Source organism: Dermochelys coriacea, chromosome 6, assembly GCF_009764565.3.
Source record: "Dermochelys coriacea isolate rDerCor1 chromosome 6, rDerCor1.pri.v4, whole genome shotgun sequence".
NCBI lineage: Eukaryota > Metazoa > Chordata > Testudines > Dermochelyidae > Dermochelys > Dermochelys coriacea.
In genome coordinates, this window is record NC_050073.1 from 118073176 (window position 1) to 118094707 (window position 21532).

The 21532-nt window shown below is 36.2% G+C and overlaps 1 protein-coding gene across 7 annotated transcripts in view; it reads right to left on the reverse strand.

The window, feature by feature from the left end:
* Window positions 1–21532, reverse strand: part of ARID4A (AT-rich interaction domain 4A) — a 68814-nt gene that overhangs the window by 34484 nt on the left and 12798 nt on the right. For all 7 annotated transcript variants that reach the window (XM_038405988.2, XM_043516586.1, XM_038405996.2 and 4 more), the window contains exons 6-11: window positions 14221–14300; window positions 14035–14129; window positions 13247–13379; window positions 10718–10797; window positions 8093–8166; window positions 5674–5840 (exon numbers count right to left, since the gene is read on the reverse strand). In XM_038405988.2, the coding sequence (XP_038261916.1) occupies window positions 5674–5840; window positions 8093–8166; window positions 10718–10797; window positions 13247–13379; window positions 14035–14129; window positions 14221–14300 (629 nt within the window). The remainder of the gene's footprint in view (window positions 1–5673; window positions 5841–8092; window positions 8167–10717; window positions 10798–13246; window positions 13380–14034; window positions 14130–14220; window positions 14301–21532) is intronic.

Genomic DNA, 21532 nt, shown 5'->3' on the forward strand with positions numbered 1-21532 from the left:
AGAGAGAAGCATGATCTGATGCTCTAAACAGAAGAGCGGGAACCAAGAACTCTAAAGGTTTGACAATTTGCTACATACCTTCAATCTTTTAACGTCTCTCTGCCTCATGTTATCTGTACAATGGGGTTAATATAGGTAACTCAGAAGGTTATTATAAGACTACAACGTTCATATAGAACTTTGAAGATGAATACTGTATATAAAATGTCTAATTTTACAACAGGGTGCACTATAAACCAGAAACTCAAACAGTAATCAGAAATCTTGGATAAGTGAGTTAATTTAGATTAGTGAATTTGTCACCTGTAAATATATATTGTGTGGTATTACATTTATCATGGCTACTTACCTGCTATGTAAATATATGTATCTTAAGGAAGCTGTTTCTCGCTGAATAGCTTTGAAACTGTGATATTCTTGAATGCAATTTTTAGACTCAGATTTTATATGCTATCTTAAAACACATGCACTTGACACCAGAGATGGACTGCTTCAGATAACATTTGTATCTTGCCTCTGAAAACCATTTACACATTAGAGAAGTCTGGGAATAGTGGCAATTTGGAAGGAGCATTAGAAGTCGCTAGTTGTGTACAAGAATCCCAAATCTCTATTTCTAAAATGTAAGTCATGGGTTTCAAATATTTCCACCTCCCCACCCCCCATCCTCCACCCAATGTAAATTTAATGCTGGTGAAAGGTCCAGGAATGAAAATCCTTAGGACTGAAATCCTCTACTTATCCACAGAGCAGGTATAGCAGGGAAAGCTTTCTTGCACTGCTGGTGGGCAGTGACGTGACAAGTGCTAACTGGATGACACCTCCTCTACAGGCTAAAAGGTAGTCCAGCCATCGTGCCCATTCAGTCACTGGTTTGTCTGCTCAGAGTGCCAACAAGGGTGCCAACTGTGGTGATATTTATGATGCAAATACCTGTCCATTGGGAAGTAGACTTTGACCAAACAACTAATTTCACACAGGAAAACAATGAACACTTCATCCGTTTTTTATATACATCTGCAAATCTGGAAGTATCATATGAAACTTTCTAGGTAGCAACTTTTCTATGATAATTACACTTTCTATCTTTTATAGTATATTGTTGCCTTTCTGAGAAACAGGGATCTGAAGGGTGTTGGAAAAAGTGCATGCTACACCACGCTCCTGATTCAGCATTTAGGAATTTGACTTCATTAGAACATGTCTTATTTTGAAAAAAACTCCTCAGAGTCATTGTTTAAATGGACCATCTTTCCCCCCAGTTGAAGACTTCAGTAGAGTAAATTCACGTGACAAGAAATCTATAATTTGACCTAAAAATATATGCCCCTGTTACAAGGAGTTTGGCCAAGTGCTTGCCACTGCCCTGAGAACAGAGCCCACCCTCTGCCACCACATCCTCCTGGAATTTACAGTTCTTATTTTCAAACAGCAGGAAGTGAGTTAGGCACCAAAGTTTCATTTTCAAATGGAAAACAACTTACTTCTGATCTCATATGAGACAGACACCTTTAAAGGATGGCCAGCATGGTGACCTGTTCCCCCCCATTTCTCCCATGAGATGAATTGGCCAGCTTCTGGAATATCTCCCATTAGAAAGACTCTCCATGAAAAAGAAGCAGGTCTGCTAGCCAACCCTCTTGAGTGGGAGACACTGAGGGAGCAATCTAGCTAGCACTGTTTTTATGTTCTTAACTCTTCATGCTTCTAAAAATGTAAAAGGATAAGAAGAGATGAAAAATCCAAAGGGATAATAAAACAAAACACTACCTCCTCAGGGGCAATAGCAGTTAAATTTAGCCATGGTACACTATCCAAACCTGAACAGTGAAGGCCTTAAACACCATTCCTCCCTTCCTACAATGCCCCACCGTCCAAAGCGCTTGCCCTTTGATCCAATCATCATTTAATATGATGTCTTACTGTAACTCTCTGAAATCCCACACATAAAATCAAATGCATACATTCGACGTATAGGAATTCCTTTTGTTGCTTCTGACTCAACAAAAGGAATTATATATATATTTTAACTAAATGCATGAACAGGGCTTGATTTGTCCACAGGAAGAATGTCCAAAGAGACTCAAAAGATCAAACTGCAAGCTGCAGGCACTCTCCCCTTTAAACACAGGGCAAGGAAAAAGTTAATCATTGGACATTTTTATTTACTGGTAAACAACTAGCAATTGCCATCTTCCTTGACAGAAGAGTAGAAGTACAAGAATATAATATGGTTGTACATATTTTTGATTTTTAATAAGACATGCATATTAGAGACAGACCTTTCGCTTCTAGAATGTTTTCAGTGCAGTCAATGATATAGAAGAGTTTCAAATTTTGGAACCTTCAGTTCCAATTTATCCTCAGAATGGCTGCTACATCCTAATATGTATCTAGCACACTCGTACTTCAGATTTTTAAATTTACAAATTGAATACGAAAGTTTATAGCCAACAGACCAGTGGCTATATTCAAACCAACCACTCACTTCCAAATGGGAAAAGTTACCTTATTCAACCAAAAAGAAAAGAAAAAATAATAGTAACAAAAAGTCAGTTTCATTACTTAAATAAGCATCCAATTATAAGTTGAAAGCAATACAATAACTTAGGGCTGCTATGCAGTATTTTGAAATTACTGCAAAAAAATCTCATAAAGTTAATCTTTTGAGAAACTCATTCTGCAACATGATACATGTTAATGTTCTTCTAAAATTTAATACAGATGTCAATGCCAAAGCTATCTGCAGATTTTCCTCCTGCACTGCCAAATTTAAAGAATTCCACACTCATAAGTTACCTCCAACAGGAGGGATAACCATCTGGGTACCACCATGTTGATCCCATACTCTCTGATCCTGAGAAGACTATGCAACACCACCACAATACCTTGGTGCTTATCCTAAATTACTCCTTTGTACTGCACCACTAACAAATCAAATCACAAAAAAACCAAACCAAACCAAACAAAACCTACAGTGTGTCAAAGCAAAGTTATGGATCCTAATCCAGCCTTGAGAACATACTAGGTTCTATAATCACAAGCAACTACATTAGGTTCCATAATCACAAGCAACTGTTCTGACTTCATAATAAGACTATCCTTTGGATTTGACTGACAATATACTGGGTATGTACTAAATATATATTTGCAGAGTTAAGGGGACTCCATGTCATTTATCTGAGAAAGGCCTTCCATGTCTGTTGGCAGCTAGGCCATTACTGCACCACCATGGTAAATTTTAAAAAAAGAGAACAGAGTGACTCAGAGTCCCAAAACAGAAGATGCATTGAAGGATATTCTAACAGAAGAAGGAATGAGGTTATTTTGACCTTGATTAAAATTTGAGTGATTCAATATTTATAAATCATACATAGCCAAGGCAACAGTCTTTTATTCATTGGCTGCCTTAGGTCTGCATCCCAGATTAGTGACGTTTTGAAGAAAACCCTTAAAGGAAAAAAAAAAAATCACAATTCCTAAATTCTCTCTTTAGCAGAAATATTGAGCTTTGTCCACAATTAAATATTTAAGATTAGACTATTATAACAGAATAATCAAGATTTTGACTTCATGGTCGAGAATGACAGCTCTGCTCAGACAATCTAAAAAAAATATAAAAATATCTATGCTCCACTAGATATCTTTATGATCCCTTCATTTTTACATCCCTACTTGTCACCTGGAAACAATGGATACTACAGCTTTTCCTACTGACATATCTACATCTCTGGAATTCTTTACCTCCCTTTCCTTGATCAACAGATTATTTTCTTAGAATCAGAAATGAAAACCCCATTTGTTTTATAGGAATGCTGTTTTGTTTTTAAACAAAGCTACCCCTCCCCCTTCTTTGTTTGAAGCATACTGCACTTTTAGACAACATCCATTGTAAAATGACACAAAAAATTATACTAGAAGCCGATAAAGCCATCTTTTTTTCTTTAAAAACAAAAAAACCCAAAACTGACTGGGAGTATGCAATTTTAACAAACGTTAATATAGAGCAACGCAGACTGCAACAGTTCACACCCTGCAAAATGTGGCCTATTCAATTCTTATCACTACATACAGAGGAAAAAAAACAGTGGGATTTCATATTCTATGCACATTCATCCTCACATTTATCTAACCATATCAATATTTTCATATGGAAAACTACTCCATTTTTCAGAACACTATTACTAAGGCACAACATTGATATCTAAAAATAGGTTTTTATTTATTGTTTTAAACAAGGAAACATTTACCCTTGGCTACATGCTATATTACATTGTTCACAAATCAGAAACCTTGAACTCCAAGTCAAATCCACATTCTTAATAACGAAAAATGTTAATGTTTCAGATTAAAACACAAACTCCTTACCTATGAGCTGCATTTTCTCTCAACTGAAAAATGGTTATAATTCCCTTCTACCTAATCTGCCCAGTGCCTGGACATATTTCATCCTGACTTCCAAATATTTGCTTTCTTTCTCTCTCACTGCACGACATCCGCAGTTATATAGCATTACTTACATTCTCTTCCATATAAAAATCAGACATTACATGAAAGGAAAAGAAAGAGACAGTCCATTTCAAAGCATCTGGCAAGCCTCACTGGCAGGCTGCCAAGCCTCTGCTAAATCTTCCTCTCTTTCCTGAGCATGCTCACTTGAAACCAACATAATATTACTATGGCAACACTGTAGGCAGCCTGCCTCCAAGTATGAACAGCCATTCTGTTTTCAGTGGGACAAAACCACATACTACGGGGGAAGTGAAAGGGAAACGATATTTGACCCTCTTTAAAAACAGAAAGTTTACTTTCCTTTTCTATATAATGAATCTCCTAGTTCCATGTATGGTACACAAACTTACAAGGAAATATTTTGTTTGCAAGTAAATCTAATTCTGTAAGATTTAAAACCAGATAAAAATTAAAGGAAATTCCATAAATTCATTTTTGATGACATAAGGACAGATGATGCTTTACGTTATGGAAGCTGAGTAACTGGATCATTTTATCAATACTTCTGTGACACAGACACTTGTATAGTGAATTGAATTTAAGGCATATATTAAACAGACACTAACATTACCATTCCATAACTTAAAAACAATTAATATTTAAAGAAAGCTTCACTGAAATATTATCTACAAAGATAATTAGCATAAGATTCTGAGGTTCTTAGATAGCTAACAAATAAATTATAACAGGGCACAATCCATCTACCTACCACTTTCCTCTACTATGTCGATATTTTTATTTTGGCATTTTAGTACCTTCTCTGACTGGAATATTCTTCATTCAAGAGGATCTTGGATTTTAGAAGCATGTTATATTTTAAATCAGCACTAGGTTATTATTCAGACATGTATCAAATTTTAATTTTATTTCCTTTTGCTATCTGCATATTTTTTACCCAGACCCTCTCCAACAATGTGTTCTGATTTATTTCTGAGATTTGTCTCAAATTTGTGCATTGGATAATGGCAGACTATCTGCAGTTGCACACAGATACCATTAAAGAGAGTTGTGAAGGGAGGATAAACAGCTCTGAAAACTCAAAAGTGAGTAAGCCAAGTTTGAGATCACAACTCTGGTAACTAAAATGTCCTTGGACATTTAAATTCTGTTTCTGCCATTTCTAACTGCATAATTGTTTCTAATATAAAAAGAGAGACTTACCACTACTTCTTCCTCCTTTTCTTCCACTTTGTCTTCCTCTTCATCACTTTCTGCAGCAGCTCCATCTTCCTCATCACTGCTGGAGGACTCCAGGATTTCACTCATATCCATTTTCCAGTTATCAGGAACAGCTTTTGTGTTTAAGAAAGTGCTTGCTTCCTGTAACCCTACAGAGGAAAATGTCTAATGTTCAAGGTACTAAGACTCAAAATGATGTAAATTACAAAATATTCCTCATTTTTCAAATTATAATGAAGGGGGGGAGGAAAATTCAGAGGTGAATTGTCAATAGATGGTGAAAAGTTAATTAAAAATTTAAATACTATCATTTATCCCCCACACAAAAACTTAACTTCATCCTAAGGTTGCAAGCACATCTTCACGGTATGAGCAGATTTTAGCTTTCAAGAGTGTTAGATTAAAAACCCAAACACTGGAAATCCATGGAATTCAGAGTTAACTAAGGTGCTATTTGACAAGTACAATGTTATCTTAGGCAGGCACCTCTAGGGCAGAGTTATCATCTTCACCTTACATCCAACTTTATCAGAAACAAGCATCACAAAACACTGGTTGAAATATTTGCTTCATACATTCATACATGTCTCTTATGCCATGATGATTTCTCACCACATTATCATTTGCTCTTTTAATACAGTATTAGTGCTCTAATTTCATGATCAAAGCATGTGTGCCTCATATGAGAGGCCTTGAGTGACCTCAGCACTTTGTAGGATAAGACATTTAATGGTAAGGAATGAATGACTGCCTTCAGTATGCCCATTTGCCTGTAATTCTTCAGTCTCGGTCATGTATGACTGTAGGGTTTTAAAATAAATTGTTATAGGTGATAATATAGTAGAAGATTCTTTATTCCCCTCAGAGCATCCCCAGGGGGTTGAGTTAAGGCAATATGATTGAATTTCTCAAGCAAAGCAATCTTTCCTATGAACATATTTGGTTTCTAGTGTTTGGATTTTTTGTTTCAGACTCTAATGTTAAGGCAATACACATCTAAACCCACTGATAGATACCCACACTATAATTTTAGTGGTTTTGTATGGATATTCCTTTAAAAAAAAAAAAACTATTCCCAATATGGGGCTGGGGAGCAGAGTGGAGATTCCCCCATATCCGCCCAACTCCCTGAGAAGTATACCTTCCTCACACTCACTAATGTTCACTTAATACAGCCAACCTCCTGCAGATCTTTGGGATGGTGGAATAGGGCTTAACTTAGGTACCTGCATCAGTGGCCCAGTAAGTCTTTTTGGACTCAAGCTTGTGAGCCCATGATGCCTAGGAATTTGGCAGGGAGGGGAAGAGGCTGATTTTTGGTTGGGGAGTGTGGAAGAAGCAGAGGAAGCATGGTCCAATGATTAGCGGTGCTATTCTGGGATTCTAGAGACTCAAGTTGTTTCCAGCTCCACCACAGACTTCCTGTGTAATCCTGGGCATGTCACTTAGTCTCTCTGTGCCTCAGTTCCCCGACTGTAAAATGGGGATAACTGTCCTTGCTCACACAGGTGTTTGTAAGGATAAATACATTAAAGACTGTGAGGCACTTGGATAGTAATGGGGGCCATACAAGTACCTAAAATAGATAGGGGTGGGCACACCAAGGACCTGCTCAGTGTTGTTGTAGAAGGTTTGGGGAGCACTAATATCTCCTTGGCTTCCGATGAAGTGAGCTGTAGCTCACGAAAGCTTATGCTCAAATAAATTTGTTTGTCTCTAAGGTGCCACAAGTACTCCTTTTCTTTTTGCGAATACAGACTAACACGGCTGCTACTCTGAAATCCTTGGCTTCTGTAACTGATGAACCTCCTGTGGTTTGCAGAAGACTCTTTGTGGACAAGCCCTTGCTTGGCAAGCCCTCCTGTGACATACAAGTCCTTCCCTAACCTTACCTACTTTTTCATCCCTCTTTCCATTAAGGAAATTCTCTTTCCATTAAGAAGCCTCCATAAGGAAAACAACAATAACAAAGGAGACTTTGAATTCTAGTGAACAACTCTGTTTTTAGAGTGCCATAATTCAGGAATCCTGTGTATAAAGGCACTTCAAACTCGGTAGAATAATTCTACCTTAGGTCCACGCATATCCTACCAATTTGGAGGTCAAAATAACTTGGGTGGATTTTAGAGAGGGAACTCCCCTCCCCAAATAAATCAGACTTATAATGGAAGCATGGTTATCACCTTAAGTATGAAGCAATAGCTGCCAGTGCTTCTTAGCAAAGCACTGTTAAAATGCTAAGTCGTAGCATATAGTATATAGCAGTATTATTAGTGTTCACTGTAACCCTCCAATAGTAAACTGATAGCAGTTAACTCTGGTCACATCCCAGCAGAAGATTCAATATTGCATTAAACAACTGGTTTGTTTTTGAAACCAGAGAAGACTTATTCTAATATACCTTTTTTAGCAGACGGATCAGATTTTGATAGGTTTACATCTAGTTCTTTGATGTCCTTTCTTGCTATTGAATAACTGAAAGAGAGGAAAGTATTTAATAAAATATAATAAAATAGGAATAAGTCAAGTAGTACTCCATTTATGAAAAAAGTGGTTTCTCAAAATTCAAGACCCTTCATTCACTTTCAGCAATAAGGTCCTTTCAAATTATACATAAAGCATCTGTGGACATATGCACTAAAACAATATACACTAGCAATAATACAGAAACTCCCAATCTTCATTCCCAAAGTCATCAAAAGTGCCTTTTTAATTAAAAATTATTTAATCTGTTATAGTTACAGAGCTGTTATATTTTTAAAGATAAAAATATTCTTAATTTTTTCTTTTAAAACCCACAACATACTATCAAGGAAATTAAAACTTTGGCCAGATAGTTTGCCATTACTCTCAATCACACAAAGAGTTAACATCTGTAGCACCAATATACAGTAGAAACAAAGTTTTATCTCTACATTTCCTTGCTTTTCTCCATGTTAGTTAGATGTCATGTTAAGAATTGGTGGGATGACAAACGAAGACATGTTAGCATGTGGTGTGATAGAGGATATGGCACTGAACTGAGCACTTTGGAGGGACAGGACTTGTAGAGCAGACCTCATTTGAGGGAATTAATGCAAGGAAGAACAAGAACTGGATGTCAGGTTACAATATAACCTTTTACTACATTTCATAATAATATTTTAAGGAAAAGCTGCACATTTATTTTTTAAATACAAATTTTAGGGCATGCTACAGAGATCTGATCACTCAAAGCAATTTCAAGACCAGTTTATAGAAAATCCAATATAAAAATAGTCCCTCCAGCTAGATCAATGAAAATTAATCCTTGATTTTATAATATGTAACCAGCAGAAAAGGAATGGGGTGAGAAAAGAGGGAAGTCACTCTTTATAAAGTAGCTACTGCATGTATAAAGTAATATATCCTATATCAATATTACGGTTTACAAAAACAACTACTATCAAAAGGAAACAATCTATATATTGACAAGTAAATGTGTGCCCTGTTTTTAAACTGTATTTTTGCTAACACAAAACAAGGTATGTAAAGCAAATACAAATATTTGTGTTATCATCCAATTCTTTTTTTTTTAAGTTTCAAAAGTGCTCTCATGCTAACACATATGGAATCTTTTACATTTGGAACAAGATGTAGTCCAAATATTGAGTTAAATTTGGTTTGCTATATAGGAATATAGGCCAACCTACAATTGTAGCATTTCAAGTGAGTTATTAGAATAGGATTTTTCTTCTTTCAGTTCATTCACAGTAACTGTAGCAAAACCCCAATAGAGTTAAAGGAATTGGTGGCCACCACTTTCTCAAGCTAAAGAAAATTAGGGGGGAAACGGGGAGAGACGGTCCTTTTTAAGAAAAAATAAATAGAAAAACTGTCCAGTAGACACTGTAATAAGACATATTCAATGTTATTTATAGTGATAATTCACAACAAAATATACTTCAAGTAGGCTATTGATGCATGCCTTGGCCACATAATAAGGCCAAAAGGAACATTGCATCAGTAGCCTACTAATTCACACTCTATTGAGAATTATTGCTGCTATAACCATAGCTCATTTATTTTTTAAAAACAGGCATGTTTTGTACAAACACAATGTTGAGGTTTATGCACTATGAGAAGTAGTTACTAAATGATATATGAAAAAATAGTAGGAAATGGTTAAAATGTTATAATTGTTTTGAATATATTTTTTTAATAAAGTTATCTTATTTTTAAGATTCCCTGGAGTAATCAGACCCTCTTTCTCTCACTCGATATCCTAGATGCCCAGGTGCCCCTTCAGTAGCAGTTTGTAACCCAATAGATACTTTCCATTCACCTTCTGTTAATAAATACTGAGTTTGTTAGTTAAAGGCTACAAATTGCTACTGAAAGAGCAGTTTAAAAACATTGTTTCAACAAACATGCACAAAAATGTACCAGACTGACAGACCTTAAGTGGGGAACATCAGGACCCAAGTTACATAAAAAGCTTTTACAAAAACTTAAGACCTCTAAAAATGATTTTTCTATTTCAGTGGAAAGTTTAAAAAAGCCTACCAAAAAAACCCAGCAAATTCTAACTCAATGTTGCAACCCAAATGAAGGACTATGCTAATGTATGAAAAACCCAAAAGGAGAAATTAATTGGAAAGTTTCTGTAAACTAAAAAGTGAGAAAAACAGAAGTAAAATGCTTGACTAACAAAAATAAATTTTATTTAAAAAAATTATTTAACTTTAATCATCTAAGATTCATTGGTAAGCCCCCCACTGTCCTCCACCAAATATGTTAACTCAATTGAGCATCTTAAGCATGAAATAGTTAGAAAATTTTATTGTGTTTTTTCTTGAGTTGTAAATCACTTGCCTTTTTTCATTTTAAGTTGCAAGAAAATAATGAGTCATTGGTTATAAATTTTAACTAACTAGAATCCTGTACTTAAGTTTTGTATAGAAAGATCTTAATGTACAATTTAATAATGTCCACATAAAGAAATTTTTGTCACAACTTCACACATTTTTCAATACAACACTATTATTAAGAGTATTCTATTACTCACAATTTGGAATCTGCAAAAGATCGAACTAAACACTGGTCCTTTTTCACTGTGATGTCATCGTTACAGCTGGGAGATATTACCTGAAGTTTCAAATAAAACACATTGCTCTCAAGAGTTGCTATTCTTCTTGCTAAAAAAAGTAAGACTGTATAAATGCTTTCTACTTTTTATTGTTATTTCCAATTTCAGAAAAGGCAACAGCAATTAGGTTTTTGTATACTCCTATTAACATTGTAAAGTCTGGCAATGAAGAACTTCTTCATAAATACTTGACTAAAATGAAGAAGCTGCCAAACGAGCACCATATCCAACATTGTAAACATTCATGTGACAACCCAGGAAGTTTTGATCATTTACCCCCTAGATGTCAATAATAAAAGTGCAGTTATACTCTGAAAAGCTATTCTATAAAGACGGCATTGTAGAATTCCATGTTTACCCCTACAATAGTTTTTTTAGATTAAAACTTGCTCAGATTACAATTTCTAGTCTTTCATATTAAGGCTGGGATCCAAAAGGTAAGCTTCCTTTTTTTAGGTTTCAGAGTAGCAGCCGTGTTAGTCTGTATTCGCAAAAAGAAAAGGAGTATTTGTGGCACCTTAGAGACTAACAAATTATTAGAGCAAAAGCTTTCGTGAGCTACAGCTCACTTCATCGGATGCATTCATCGGCATCCGATGAAGTGAGCTGTAGCTCACGAAAGCTTATGCTCTAATAAATTTGTTAGTCTCTAAGGTGCCACAAGTACTCCTTTTCTTCTTCCTTTTTTTATGGTTTATGTATGATCCCCAATATTAAAAAGTTTCTACATCTGGAACTTAAGTAAATAATACTGTTGATAATGTCAACCAGAGCTCCTCCACAGTGGTATTAAAGCTGAAGGATTAAATGGTAGTTTGTAAAATCATTACCATCATGTTCTTTGTGCATTCAGAGTTGTGTTACTTTAGTGACACAAATAAGGTTATTTTTTTCCAGTCTGTTTTCCAGCTATAACTGCTTCTTAAGGTCTAGAGCAACGTTAACACTCTCAGGCAAAATCCTGGCTCCACTGAAGTCAATAAGAGTTTTGTCATTCACTTCAATGGGGCCAGGATTTCACACCAGACTGAATTCAGAGATTCCTATTTCTTGGTTAGCTAAGAGGATAACAACAGTTTCTGGACCTCTAGCAATTTCCCAGTCAGAATATTAGAACAATATTCAATTTCCCAGTTAGAATATTAGAACAATTTTTGCTTAATGAATGACCAAAATGGAGCGCTGACCAACAGTCAGAAGATATGGAACAATACTATATTTCATATTTCAGTGAACCGAGATCTACTGTCCTGAAAGAGATACATACCAACATGTTTTTAATAAACCTTGATGTGCACCTCAGAAGTCATCAATATCTACTATTTATTAGGGTACAATATACTGAAACATACTTGCAGCAGAAAAACACTATTGTGTATACAATTAATCTTTCTTCCTACTTACATCCAAAAAAAAAAATCAGTGTTAAAATTCAGTTAACCCAATGTGATGGGTAGTCTCTTTCCAGTTAGTTCCTGAAAAGCAGCACCAAGTGGCCAGATACAATGTACATTCATTTACCTACAGTAAATCTAACAAGGTAACATTTGAGTCAGTGGGTAAAATGTCCAAATTCAACACTCTAATGAAAGTATTTATAATAATGGGTGGTGTCCTTGATGTAAGGAGACAATATGCATACACTTAACTACAGGAACTACAAAAATGTATTGCTAAAGCTTCCTTTGATGGACATCAGCAATTTTTTTTTTTTTTTTAAGTTCTGTAAAACATCTCTATCCTTACATTAAAGGTAGAAGAGCAACAGAACACCAGGATTATTTTAGATTGCTCGTGTATGTTATTTGTAACCAGAACTATTCCAAGTCAATTTACAAATGAAAACACTAATACCCTTCCCTACTGTTCATGTCACTAAACAAAGTTTAATTTGTCAACTTTTTTAAAAAAAATATACTATAATATACAGAGCACACACGTGCATTTTATCTGGTAGTTTATAAATTTTAAACAAAGAAAAAGGATTAGAAATGTAGTTTTACATTACCAACAGGTAGTAGTTTTAATAAATCTGATTTTGTTGTAAGATCAATATTAAAAAAAAAACTATATATTTTTTGTAAGTATAGCTTTTTACTGAAGTCAGAGTCATAAAGCTGATTCAAGTTTCAATACTTCTCAGAATATTTATTTTTCTATTGCTCACCTAAATTGTAAAAACAAAAAATGGCCACCCCAGAACATGTATTCTGCATGAGCCTGCTGCCTAGGGAATCTTGAGTTTGATAGCTATCCACAAGTCTTGCTCCAGGAGCTGTAATGTCTGCAAGTAGTGCTGTTTATGTATAGAGGAAGGAAGGAGTGGTATTGTGAAGTGACAAGAGTAGTGCTCTGACACAGATTCAGAACATCTTTCCCCCCCGCCCAATCAAAATATAGTATTCTGAAGGCATTATACTGTGGATATGCCAATCATTTGTTACTTACCAAAGCCGGATACCAGTCAGTCTTCTCCGAACAAAAAATTACACTGACAACTTTGCCAAGCAACTCATCATTAAGACGTCTCTTATCTTCCTCTTCCTCTTCACTACTTTCTTCCTCTTTTTCATCTTCAGTGCTAGGGGATTAAGCATACAATATTTTAAAACAGCCTTAACTTGAAGATAATAATTTTGAGGAAATATAACTCGTGATAACAGCAGTAAAATACTGGTTAAGGGCCACTAAAACTAACTTTTAAAAGCAAAAGGTTGAACTTGAAAAAACTGAAATAGTAAAAGAGTATAAATTAAGTAAGAGGAGTTTGATTTGCTGAAGTTCCCCTGTGCTCACAATTATAATTATTTGTATTGCAGTACTTCCTGGAGCCCCAATCATGGAACAGACCTCCACTGTGCAAGGTCCTGTACAAACACAGAACAAAGAGCATTCCTGCCCCAAAGCTTCTGTATGTACAGTTTTACCAGTTAAAATGCCTAAGCACTATCCTAGATTTACTCATATACCAAAGTTTTTTTCATAAATTTGAAAGTGATTACATTTTAAAGCTAGTGCCTGACAGGATGACCGCTTTTCAAATACATGCTGTAAATATAATACATGAAAAAATAATGACAGTTTCATCCCTCCTACATCACTCTTTTTAGTTATTTAAGACCAAATTCTGTCTGCTATGCACACATGAATAGTCCCATTGAAATTCTAGGGTCATCAGACTTTGTTACCTTATTGTCCTTTGCTAAAGTAGCATATATAGAATTATAAAAACTCACACAGGAAGAGAAGATCTTCTTCCTCTGTTGGATTTCTTCCCAATTACTGGAGTTCCAAAGTGCTCTGGATTTGTTAGTGGCAGTTGGTCAAGTGTCTAGAAGATGGGAATATAAATTAGCTTGCAATTCTTCCACAAAGTAAAGACTTTTACTTTCCAGCTTGAAGAAAAGTTAACATCGTCTTACCTCACTTTCTGCAAAGTGCCTTTCCCCCTTCAAGCACAATGAAGTTCGTCTCAACGTCCTCTCATCTCCATCATCAAAAACTAGAATGAAGCCAGAGACAAAGATAGTGGCACAAGATTTGCAAATGTAACTAAATGGCCAGTTTACTCTTCAAAATCATAAATTAAATAATCCTGTAGAATATGCCTCTGAAGACTTAAATTAAGTTCTTTGGTTCACAAGTGGAAAGAAGTCCGATAGTCAAGAGCTGGCCCAAGAGCAGGCAAACATTCCAGTACATGGATTCAAAGTCACTGCAAAAATCAGGCTGCCAGCTGCAACAGTCTCTGGGTTTGTCATCTCTCTTATCAATACACTGTACTACTGAAGACCATGGATACTGGCTGCCTGCCAGTTATCACTTCTAACCAACATCCCCAGCTAAATTGAAACACCCAATTATTTCTGATTTAAGCTGGGCCAGTCTCCCAACTCTGTTTCTGTTGCCATGGGAAATCGGAAGTAGGCAAATGTCCACTTGTATACTCTGTGGGGAAATGTTGCTAGTGGGCAGACAATACACATGGAAGCTTCTGCTACAACATAAAATACTGTGCTACAGATAAGAGGAGAATTGGAAGCCAACATGTGGTAGTCTGGCCATCTCTGTTCTAGTCCCTACTGGACATTTTGTTCACCTCACAAAATCACATATAATCAGAAGCAAGTCATCTAAATTTGTAACGCATGGCCAGGAGAGGCCTAGAAAATAATAGCGAGGCTGTTACATACACAGACTCAGGTATGCTGGCAGATATATAAAGAATAGCTTGTGCTACTCCTGGTTACAGGGATGGTTAACAGGACTGTCTATTACAAAAACATTCACAACTTCTTCCAAAAGAGGGAATTTTACCTCGAAAGTAGTTTTTAAGATGAATATCTTAATATCTCTTAGAGTCACTGTATTCTTTAATTAAAATGCATAAATCACGGACTAAATTTGAAGTAGAATATATACATTTTTATCAATTTTCCATTTTACATTCAGAAATCCCGATCCTAAAATCAAAACATCTGAGCAAACCTTTGTGCATGTGCAGAGACCCAGTGACTTCCAAGGGACACCACACTGAACGAAGGGGTCCATGGCCTGGATTCAATTGCAGGATATATAGTTGATATTTGCACTATTCGGAAGAGATCCTCTATCCCATAGCCAATATATACCATACAGTCTGGACATGTTTGTTTTATTAGTGTGATAGCACTGGCATCCCTTTTACAAGAAAAATCTAGCAGGCTAACGTGAATACAATATATTTGTGTAGCTAAAAATTCAATACATTTACAGCAAGATATAAAGCAAAATTTGTAATTTAAATAATTCCTCTGTAATTCTAGTCTGCCAACCAAAAAGAAAGGAAACCACCATGTTCTAATAGCCTAATTTAAGACTAGAAACTGCAAGAATAACTAGAAATAAAGAGCAGACTACGTAAGCAATATCCCAACAGGCCTATTAAGCTTTATAATTTGCATGTCTGTAGTCTCCCAATTGAGCTACTTTGATAGAGGTTAGCCAATTGATTCAGGTTGTTATACGTGTTCACATAAACTACTATTAGTTTTAAAACAATAAGCAATCCTGCTCCCTAACTGCCTTCCAATAATCTATCTCAAAACATAAAATCACTAGATAGTAACTACAAAATAGTCGTATGATATACGTTTGCACACATTTTTATTAATGTAATCTATTTTAAAAGTTTAAACTCTATTACCTAGCTTCCCTGAAAAGCCACTGTGCACATTTTGCTCTTTGACTTTCACATTATTTCTTATCAGTTTTTTCGTTATTTCTTACTTTTTTTTTCTGCCAGTAATCAATGTTACTTTCTTTGTGTAAACAAGGCCATGGTCCCTCACCACCTTTTCTCCTCCCACCAGATTCTACACAGAAGTGAAAACACTGAATTTGTAGAAGTAATCATTTCTGGGGCAACAGAGTGATGTTCAGCATAAGAGCATCAAGCAGGACATGACAGTGGACTGCAATGGAGAAAGCACGTCTAGTTTATCTGGTATTTTGGAAGCTAGATTTTTAGAAAGAAAAATCTCTCTCAGACAAGTTTGATGAAGAAAAAAGGAAACTCCAGGCTAAAGCCAGATGACAGAAAGCTTTCATGTTATATTTTTAGGGGATAGTACAGGATGCTCAATTGTTTAAGGTTTTCCAGCTGTACAAAAGAAATCCTATTTCCTTCCCAAACATGTCATAGTAATCCTCCAATTAACTACTCAGCTTTCATTTTACTGTGAAGACCAACATCTTAACATCCATCAAAAAAAAAAATCCCAAAAGTTAAATACTGAGCAAAATATAACCAATACAGTATAGCATATTTCATAAAAAAATTCATAAAAAAATTAAAAATAAAACCTCTTAGGCTACTTGTGACAAAAATAGGAAATAATGTGCTAAAGAGGTCTTTCCTCAGCTAGGATTAACACATGGCTCAGGAACTCAAATAATCCATCCCTATTCCCTGCTAATAGGACAGTGAAGTGTTATCAAAACTAACTTATCTTTATCTCAGAACTTCAAATTTCTTTTTCATGGGCAGAGGGGCAAATCTCCTCCCATACTCTTACAAGTGGAAGAAATGAGGATAATTAACATGTTGAGCGAGATCTGAATGTACCCCTGCACCTCTTACAGACCTTTTCTACAGCCCCGATAACCCTCCCAGACATACTTCCCCTTTCACCACACACCTGAACAAAGGGAAGACGCTCCTGTCTAATGCCTTACTGCAGGCAGTCCTCCCCCTGCAAGGCCTGGTATTTGTCACCTCTGCATTCCCTGGTGCCAGCTACAAAAGTGGCTCCTTCTAGCACAGCTGTTTGTCTCTAACAAAAGAAAGGGAGTCTCACTGTGCAAGCTGCCAGGGGAGACAGACTGAGCAAGCACTAGGACATTCAGTAACAACTACAGCTGAAACACTGCAGCTAAGAGTCAAGACACCCCCATCTCCACCATGAAGAAAAGGGTGGGAAGGAAAGCCACTATCTGTGAAGGAATACAATTATTTATACAGCGCTCCTTTCCTCATCTTCCTTCCACACATGGGCCAACTGGAGCAGCTAGCTCTGCACTTCAGGAACGAAAAGTGGAAAAATATGAATTTTACACACTCCCTTCTGAACTCTAGCAAGCCAAGCACTTGGCTTAAGAGTTAAGGGGGGGGGAAGAGAATGTGTCTGTTCAACAGCCATGTGGGATTCTCCTGCCTGGGAGCAGAGGAAATACATGGCAGGCTTAAGAGTGCATGAGCTCTTCAATTTAATTAAAGCCCCAAGTTACAAGCTCCATTTTTATTTTGTTTCTGCATACCTAGGACTGAAGGTTTTTCAGACTAAAAGAATGGATAATGTTAAAGTAATTTGACTACAGACATATATAAACAAACTACACAAAGATTGATGAGGTTTGTCTCTATTCCAACCTGTGGCTATTCCCACACACGTCTGATGCACAATACAAAGGATGTTTTTAGACAGTTATTACAAGACTACATTTAAAACACCTAACATAATAGTTGTAGACTAGAGGGAAATAGCGTCCCACACAGCATTATTGTTACTTACAAAACCCAAAGCAAAATCCTTTAAAATACTACTGGAGAGGTGACTGTTTGATCTTTGAAGGAAAAAAAAATTGGGGGAAGGGGGAGCGAAGAAAGGGGCAATTTTTTTTTAAAAGGGTCACACTTAAATTACTTTGAGAGCAAAATGAGGGATTTCCTTTGCTCACATAGGAGTTTCTGTAAATATCATAATTTACAGATCATTCCACAAACTTAAGAATAAACAAAGGATGCTAGCCAACAAGGACAGGCACTCCACAGAAGGAATTTTTTGTGGATCAGACCAATGGCCCATATAATTGAGACCATAGATGAATAATTCAGAGGAGAGCACAAAGTTTCCATTAATGCACCAAAGTGTGCAATACTAAACAACGAGGATACATTTTTCCCTACTCCAGCTGAAGATCAGGTCACAATGAAATAGGAGAAAGAATAGCCCATGTATTGCAGAAGTTATTCTTACTTGTATACATTATCCAATCTTCCACTGAGTTTTACTAAATTATGGGCTAGAATAATATCCTGCAGTAACAAGTTCCATGGGTTAATTATATTGCATACGAATCTTTATTATAAATTCTAAATTCACTGCCTTTTGATTGCAAGTGCCCTCTCAATTATGTATTATAGTAAAGGGTAAACAGAAGCACACATCTGACCTTCTCAATACCTTAAAAACAAACCAAAGAACACTCACTTCTACCACGTTTCAGAGTGGTAGCCGTGTTAGTCTGTATCAGCAAAAAAACCGAGGAGTACTTGTGGCACCTTAAAGACTAATACATTTATTTGGGCATAAGCTTTCATGGGCTAAAACCCACTTCATCGCATAATGGACTGCTCTTCTACCATAATGGACCCACTTCTACCATATCTCCCTCACTGTTTTTTCTAAACTAAACAGACCTTGTGATTTTAATCTCTCCTCTTTTTAGTCTACTTCATATGCAGCATTCTTCAAATTAAAGTCTTCCTAAACATGACCTTTTAATATAGATCTTAAATGTTTAAAAATAGCCTTTTCAGAGTACAGCATTAAGGACCCACAAATTACGGACTCCCTGAATATCAAGCAACAGGACAGCCTGCAACAATTCTGCTGGCTCAGTGACACTTTGACACCATAGTAATGGGCATGGCAAAATAACTTTAAAAGATGCAGCAAAAATAGGTAATGATATTAATAGGGAAATAACATGGTACTTTTTTGTTTTCCCAACATGCAATATGCATTTGTTTTCAGTAACTGATTGACAATGTCACAATTTGTGACCTTAGTAAATGCTTTAGTACCTAACAGTGGCAAAGCCCTGGGTGGGATGATTTAGTTGGGGACTGGTCCTGCTTTGAGCAGGGGGTTGGACTAGATGACCTCCTGAGGTCCCTTCCAACCCTGATATTCTACGATTCTATGATTTTAAGATTTCAAATCAATTTTTTGTTACAAAAAAGTGTATTCTTATTTCTTCACCTCCAGAGGCAATATTGGTTGTTCAAGAGCTATACGATTCAAAAGTATACTTGTTGAATGCAAAACTGCGCTTCATTCAGTATCAAGCCAAGCGAGTTCTACAAGCAAGTTCTTATCAATAGCAAGATGAAGGTCTGCACTGCATTAGTCTACAGATAGTACCATACAAAAAAAGGGGAAACAGATTATTCTAGAGATCAGAGGAACTGTAAAAGTTAAAAAACTGAACTTCTTCAAGGCTGTTTGTAAGGACACCGTCAACTTAAACAAAATGATAACTTCAATCTGAAATTGCTTTTACTTGGATGATACTCGAAACAATAGTAAAATAACTAACTTAAAAAAGATTAATGGAAAAAAAATATTTTCCCCCCACTTTGTTTACTTTGCATATTCAAAAGCACTTTGCATAACCACGTGTTTCACCATTTCCCCTTTATACTCAGTCACAATACCCAAACAAAAACACACCAAAACCATGAGTTTAGAGCCAGTTAGAGGCACTATGAACTTAACCAGTCACAAGTAACTGTTCACTTTGTGTCCATAAAGCTTTCCTGACATCTCATCTATGTTTGTCCAGCTACATACTGCCTAACCATTTGTATAAGTGCAAGCTGGGCAAATCTAGGCAGTTTTCCCATGGTACCTTAGTAAGGCTTACAATTCCTGGATGACATATACACATAGCAGCACGTGGCATAATGCATCTGGGATGTCTCACTATACATATTGCATCCGATGAAGTGAGCTGTAGTTCACGAAAGCTTATGCTCAAATAAATTTGTTAGTCTCTAAGGTGCCACAAGTACTCCTTTTCTTTTTGCGAATACAGACTAACACGGCTGCTACTCTGAAACCTGTCACTATACATGATGCTGTGAGGAAGGATGATTGGTCAAACCACGTTTGAAGGCAGACAGCCAACCATGGCATTTGGCATGGAAACACTTAGCTGACTATGCTATATTAGTAGTTTTAATCTTGCTGTGGGTGGAACTAACCATGCCATTAACTGTTTACAAACTTGGTTCAGGTAGTAGTGGGGGACAAGTCAGTCTCCCCTCTTAGTATGGGTCTTTCACATAGCATTAAAAGAAAAAAATATTTTAAAGGTAGGTAAATGTGAATGTAAATCAGAGAATTAGCAGGGCCTGTTCAGTACCTGAGACTATTTGGAACTCTTTTTGAGAATGACTATATTTCAAGTTGACTGTGTCCGTGTAATATGGAGGAGATGTGAACTAGATAATTACTATCATGTTTTCGGTAATGTACCCTAAGTGGGATTTAAATTTTTTTTTATTAAAGCTACTGTTAAAATTATATAATACACAGGTTAAGGAAACAGTGTCTGTACATCTATACTACACGCGATCATAGCCAAGATAGAAGTCTGCATGTGCTTGATTTGGATGCATTATGCATATTTGGAAAGAAGAGAGAAGAATATAATCATTTTAATTAAATGGTTTCCTAACAGATTAAGACAAACTATAAAAGGAGAAAGACATGACTGCCCTTACATGAAGTGCTTCAGATAAAGCCTGAAGCCCACAGTTGCCACAACCCAACGATTTATGTTTCCTTCTACTCTGGACTGCATAAAAGGGCCTAACTGTGGAGGGCAAATCCTGCTGAAAGTTGCTATAAATGTAAATCTTTCTCATTGAAAATGGGAGGCAGAAAAATAAAGTTACTTTCCCTGCAAAAAACAAACCAAACCCACAATCCTCCCATATTAGAATAGCTAGGAAAAAGTTAAATGTGTATTGTTGTCTTTTTTGTTTTAAAATTGCAGATAAGGATAAGTTATACTTTCAAACAACTTTTTAAAAGAAATCATAGAATTGTAGGACTGGAAGGGACCTTGAGAGGTCATCTAGTCCAGTCCCCTGCACTCAAGGAAGGACTAAGTATTATCTTAACCATCCCCGACAGATGTTTGTCAAACTTGCTTTTAAAAATCTCCAGTGATGGAGATTCCGCAACCTCCCTAGGCAATTTGTTCCAGTGCTTAACAACCCTGACAGTTGGAAGTTTTTCCTAACGTTCAACTTAAACTGCCCTTTTAACCCCAAAATCTAGGCCTATAGGCGATGCTAAATTTTCTTGAGGATTCTGTCATCAGAAAGGTGTATACACTGACAGAGAATAAATGGGTCACAAAAAATACACTGTCATCCTACTCCCTATTACAAAAAAGTAT